The following is a 6,459-nucleotide window of genomic DNA, read 5'->3' as shown; positions in this document are numbered from 1 at the left end:
AACTTGTTTTCTTATGTGCAACAGATGCATTTATGCCCTCACCTGCAAGGGACGCACCGATTTTATTTATTTTTTTAAGGGAGGGTGCCAAATTTGAGATCATTTTTTATCAGGTGTTGTGGAGCACCTTCCACTTTCTTTAAATCTTGATGCACCATCAGTATTAGCTCATTTCTGAACAGCAATCTTCTCTTTCTTTACAAAATAAGAAAAATTAAGAGACATCACTCTTATGAAACTCCAAATTGGTTGAAGAAGTCCGGCAATCTTGAATACTCTTCCAAGTCAATTTCAAGCTCCACCTTCCACTTTCTTTAAATCTTGATGCACCATCAGTATTAGCTCATTTCTGAACAGCAATCTTCTCTTTCTGTAAGAGACATTACTCTTATGAAACTCCAATTTGTTTGAAGAAGTCCGGCAATCTTGAATACTCTTCCAAGTCAATTTCAAAAGGCATGCCACCATGAGCCTTTCTTGCAATCAGATAAAGGGACAGTAATCTGCAATCTATGAGATGTAGAAGATTACAAAATTACCATCAAACAGGCCGGGATTTAAAATTATTTTGTTCAAAATTATCTGCCTCAATCATCATTACGCTCAAAAAGCGTGAGCTCAGGATTAAATATACATGTATTATCATTGATTGAAACTATCTCCCCCATCACCGCTACACTGGAAAGCGAAAAGGAAAAAAGAAAACACAGAAGAAAACGAGAGAACAGAATCAATATAGACTCCCCCTCTGTTCAAACATCCCAGCTTAAGCAGCATCCAAAAACTGCTGCTGAGAGAATTAGGTATTGAATGATGTTTCCAAGCACAAGATTACTTACAGGTGCACACTAGGAGTGGGCATACAACATAGTAAGACTCCTCACAGGAGCAACTCATCTCTGCATAGCACAGTACAAATACAATAGCATCCACCTCACCGGGGCATCTTGGCACCCATACATAAGCATCGCACCAACAGAGAGCTACTTGAATACCAAGACCAATTTGACTCGATCTATTTCATGTACATGAGGGATCGCTCTTCCACATTTGTTATTATCTACATAAGCAACCTCTGCACACTTCCAAGCTCCTCTTTGCAAATGCAAAAACTTGATTTCCTACGCTGAGTCACGTACTGTCTATCTTAATAGAGACTGAAGGGTGCAGCACAAGCCATGTCCCTGTCGACGGTTACAATTTTCAACGAGCAGTCTCAATGAGCTGTTTCCCTTGCTGGGAGTCAGAACATAAAAATTACCTCCAGAAACACAAAAAACCCATCAGCCAGCCCCGGAATCAAAGCTACCTTGCAAGTTTCCTCGTCTTTTCTCCCTCCAGTTTTCTCCCCAACTCCTTGCTTCTGCAACAGCACGCTCCCGCTCTGCTCGTGGAGTCCTGCCACCACTTCCTGGACTATCCCTTGGCCCTTCCATTGTCTCCCAATCCTCAAGTTTTCTTCCAGAGCATCCTTCTTGCCCCCTTCGTAAATCTGCAGCACCATTGAGAGCTCGTACTCGAATACCATCCTTACGTGTGTCAGGCGAGCCTTGAGGTTGTGGTGACCTCAAACCTCCCTGTCTCGCTACCTTGTGCCCTGTTTCATCTGATCCACCCATCTTTCTTTCCTTCTCTTTCTTTTCTCTTCCTGGAGTCGGGGGAGCAAACCTGTTACTATGAACAGGATGAACTCCAGGATCATATGTTTGAGATGCAAGATAGGTCAATGCAGTCACCACATCCCCAATAAGGGGGCGATGCGCTGCTTGTTCCTGAAGACACATGGCTGCAACTGCAAGGGCTTGATACAGTCCTCGCATGGGATAGCGACCTTGAAGCAATGGGTCTGCCATCTGAGGAAACTTTCTGCGGTCCTTAAAGAGTGGACGGGCCTGAAATTCAATAATCAGAATTAGTCTAGGTACAACAATATTTAAAGGAACGCTTTCATTTTTGAAAAATAACATCAATTAATGGACAGAACAACCCGACAAAGCAAAACTTTTGATGGGGGCTGTTGGAAATGGTACAACAGAAGTTATCACAAAACCAGTATTCAGTAACATAGCCCACCCATCTTGCGGACAAATGAATCTTTCATCAGCAATCCATTTATTCTCTTAAAAGGCTCTTCCTACATTTTCGAAGCACTCCAATCAAATATGAGCACTTTTGAAGAATTCTCTTCATAGGAAAGCCAGGGAGATTAGATATTCCGTTTACACTATTCCATAACCTTGCCCCAAACTAGCGTAATCAGTACAGTTTTAGACTCATAATAGTCACCCATAAATTTAGAAACCATCAATTCAAGTATTACCTGATGGGGAGTCACTACATATCGTAATCAGCACCTCACACTGCGTACGGACCATAGCTTCAACATATTCTCTCCCACATGCACACATATCCACCCATTTATAGAAAGGTGTTCTCAATTTCTACAGATTCAGGAGGACAATAGTGGACCGATCAAGGTTTGCCCATAGACAAGGATGACATAGTCTTTGAGCTGAATTGAGACCATTAGTATATAATCAGGTTTAGTTTGTTATGGTCTCTTGAACACATTTGAGACACCTTTTTTTTGGGGAAGATGCAGTATCTCGTTAAAGAAAAATATACATTCATAGCTGCTCCAGTAAGGAGCAGCTGCTCATTTGACAACAGACACGCACGCACAACTATATTCACAACCTTTAACAAAAGTTGTGCCTTACCCTAGTTATATTGGAGATTAGGATCTTGGTTTTGTCAGACTTCTAGTAGGCTCCGGATTAAATTAAGAAGTGTTTTTCTAGATCAATTGCAAATTTGGAGGTGGTTGTCTCAATCAACTCAGTACAAAGTCATTGGGACCACGTACACCTTCAAAATCAACTGATGGCGCTTTAGACAAGCATATTACCTGACTAGTGGTTAAAAGGTTCGCACATGTAGAAGGATTTGACTATCAGAAAACGCTTACTCTTACAACAAGGATGAAAACTGTCAAGATAGTCATTGCCTTTGTTGCACTACATTTGATGGACATGAAAGATCTCTTCTCAAATGGAGATCTGGATGAGGAACAACCTCTAGATTTTGTGCAGATTCCAAAAGGCACTCTACTGACAAACAAGAAGACACGCTACACATGTATTGATGAGTTCTTCGTATGGTTATTTGAGAGTCCTTCAAATACCAACCTCTATCTCTTATGAGAGAGAAGGAAAGAAAGTTGTAATTGTAATGAAGGGGAAAAAGGGCCAAGTTAGAGGGTCCTTTAGGTGGAAAATGTGAAGGGACTATATAAGTCTCCATCCACCCCCTACTATGTACCATTTGATGTGACATCTAATCCTATCTACTCCCACCTCCTTCCTCCTACGTGCTGCCTACTCTCTCTCCCAATCTCTCTCTATCTCTCTCTCTCTTCCTCTCCCTCCACCCCTTTCCCTCCTATCTCTCTCTCCTCCTCCTCCTCCCCTCTCCTCTTCCCCCTCTCTTGCCATCTCTGGCCTTCACCAATTCAGCCCTTCATTGCATTGGTATCAGAGCACCTTCCTACGGCCCTGTTCGGAACTAGCTTCAACATCAAGCTGTCAATGCCAAATCCAGCCCAGCCTACTAAGACCATTGAGACTAGCCTACAGCCTACAGCCTACGTGCGCTCTAGAGCGTCAGCATCAAGCCAGGGTGCAATGCAAACCTGTCAACGCTCCTAACGATGCCAAATCCTACCGAACGATGAACGTGAGCAAGAAGGGTAGAAAACAGGACTAGCAGCATCAACTTGCTACCAACAACAGAGCTCCAAGCAACACCAAGGTGCACAGCGAATCAAGCAGCTCCATCCAGAGCTGGCAAAACGGCTCCATCCAGAGCTGGCCAACCACACACCCAAGCAACCTGCATCGCCCGATCCTCTACGCAGCCACTGCCTCCAATTCGTAGCGCATCTCTGTTCGGTCAAACGTGCAAGGAGTGCACCACGCAAGGACTGCGCTGCCCCCTTCTTCATTCTTCCCGACACTCAACACAGTCAGACGGTGATGCCTCTTCCTCATCCTTCCCCGACGCCCAACGCACTTAGACGCATAGCATGCAGCTTCTTGCTGCCCAACCGTCACCCGCTCCTGCTGCATGGTCACGTGAGAGCCTGCCCGTCGCCCGTAGCGTGATAGTGATCAAAAGCTACGCCACCCTCACCGCGTTTCCCCGCCACGCTGCCTAGCCCGTCGCCCCTGCAAACCTTAGCCTACAAGGTTCTAAACCCTAGGTTATACTTTATCCAGGGTTAGTTTAGTTAGGAATTAGGTTAGATCTGGTTAGTTTGAACCTAGGTTAGGTTAGTACTAACTGGGGTTAAAGAGAGAGTTAGGCTAGCCTAAGCCAGTGTCTTATCAGTCCTAATAGCCCTAGGGTAGTGTTATCCTAACTCTCCTAGATGATTTAGTTCCCCCCCCCCCCCAAAAAAAAAAAAAAAAAACTCATTATTTTCCATCCTCTTTTAGGGCCTTTCCACTACCCTATTTTGGCTCATTCAAGCCCCATTTCGCAACTTCTTCAACGACCTTTCTTCTGAGCCTCTCCATCGACCCTTTTCATGTTTCCACACACTATCTCAAGTGAGAAAACAATGAACAAAACAAGAGTGAGCAAGAAGAGAGTGAGCTGGACGTAGGTCACTCCAAAAGTGGACTGAATGAAGTAACTACAATGAAAGAGATGAGGGGTTTTGTCCAAGTGACAAAACCCTATCTAATCACTAACCATAGTTAGAGATTAGACTATCGTTGGGGGAAGTATTCAGTGTCTCATTGACACTGAGAGAGCATGCATCCTTTGAAGGATCATAACTGCAAGTCAAGAAAGCATAAGGGTCATCATCATTAGTGGTTGTAGCATCTGAACTACCCACTGAAAAATCTGCAGAAAGGCGGGTGTAACATCTCCCACATCATGTGAATGAGGATCTGATGCATCTAACACAGCCATACCTGAATCCCTTTTCTTTTCTTTAGCTATGCGCTTCTTGCATTCACCAATATAATGACTTGGCCTCTTGCTATAGTGACAAATGCCCCTTTTTTTTGCTTATCTGCATCACCCTTGGCCTTATTAGAGGGCTGTCTTGAATCAGCTTTATGCTGATGTGCGGACTGATTGGCATGTTGCAGGATTGCTGCCCCCCCTCAATGACAAATTCAGCGAGGTGTGGAAACCGAGATAGGACTCAGGAAGAGAGTTCAGAGTGGTGGTGATCATCTCTGAATCCAGAATGACTTCAACTCCAAACACCTCATTGGGATTGTTCTGAGCCATTTTCACCAGATAATCTCAAAAAATACAGCAAACTGACCAAGTAAATTCCCTTCCTAGAATGTAAAATGCACAAGTAAAATCTGCAAAGAAAATCTGCCCATAGTGACAAATAATGTCACAGCCTATCAAAGGCTCAAAATGCACTTCAATTATCCTGCAAATGCTCTCAATCTGCCAAAAAAAAACACTGCAAAACTTGCCAATGTCTACAATGTCACTCAAAATGAGTCCAAAATTCCCTGCAACAGTCCCAAAATGCTTATACACTACCAAATTGCATCAGAATGCCAAAAGCCCCAATTTCTTCAGGGAAATTGCATCCAAAAGAGGGCAAATTGTCTGAAAGCCCAAAAAATGCAAGAAATTGCAGTGTAAAGCAAAAAGCCCCAAATTTTTGGAAGAAAGTGTAACTCTAAAAGAGGCAAATCGACTGAAAGCCCCAATTTGCAATTTATCTGCAAAAGAACCAAATTCTACTACCAATGTGTGCAAATGAGCACACCCACAATCCCAAAATTCACCTGCTTGAATCCACAGCCAATCAATGGCCCCCTGCAAAATGCACTTGTGTGCATACGCAAACAAAAAAAGCCCCAAAATGCACTCTATGGCTGTCACCTACAAGAGTAACCTGCAAATGGCACACAGCTGCAACCTTAAAGGAGCAAATCGAAGCCGGGAGCAAAAGTGTACGGACAGCTGGGGTGAGTTGTACGGACAGGTTTACGTGTATTGTAAGGACGCCTGTGCAGAAGTGTACGGATGCACGCGCAACTGTGTACTGATGACTCTGCTCAATTGTACAGACAGCTGACGGAAGTGTCCGTACGATTGTATGGCAAAGCTGTACAGATAGCAAGAGCAGGTGGTGCCACCGTACGTCTATACGAACAGCAACGTGAGTTGCTAGTTGGAGCAAGTGGTACGGCGCAAGACCACCGTACGTCTGTATGGACAGCAATGTGAGTTGCTGGTCAACTTGTACGAACAGAGGCTTGTAGTTGATGCGTAGAGTTCCACTAGGTACATAATGTTTGGGAGCTGTGGGAGCTAACAGATGCAGGAGAGGAAATGGTCTAGGACTTCAAGCTACTCTGATGCCAAATGATGGAAAAGAGAGAGAGCAGGAAGCAAGAAAGCGTAAGCTGAACA

At 44.0% G+C, this 6,459-nt stretch overlaps 1 protein-coding gene across 1 annotated transcript in view; it reads right to left on the bottom strand.

Moving 5' to 3' along the window:
- Positions 1 to 722: 722 nt before the first annotated feature.
- LOC147882168 (putative serine/threonine-protein kinase PBL7) overlaps positions 723 to 6,459 on the bottom strand; it is a 50,369-nt gene continuing 44,632 nt past the window's right edge. The window contains exons 5-6 of the mRNA XM_087401708.1: positions 1,310 to 1,892; positions 723 to 1,184 (exon numbers count right to left, since the gene is read on the bottom strand). Of these exons, the coding sequence (XP_087257834.1) occupies positions 1,132 to 1,184; positions 1,310 to 1,892 (636 nt within the window). The 3' untranslated portion in view covers positions 723 to 1,131. The remainder of the gene's footprint in view (positions 1,185 to 1,309; positions 1,893 to 6,459) is intronic.

Source organism: Dipteris shenzhenensis, chromosome 30, assembly GCF_047967505.1.
Source record: "Dipteris shenzhenensis isolate YYH24624 ecotype China chromosome 30, Dip_SZ_1.0, whole genome shotgun sequence".
NCBI classification, from domain to species: Eukaryota; Viridiplantae; Streptophyta; class Polypodiopsida; order Gleicheniales; family Dipteridaceae; genus Dipteris; species Dipteris shenzhenensis.
The sequence above is the reverse complement of the archived record's forward strand: the minus strand, read 5'-3'. Positions and strand labels throughout refer to the sequence as shown.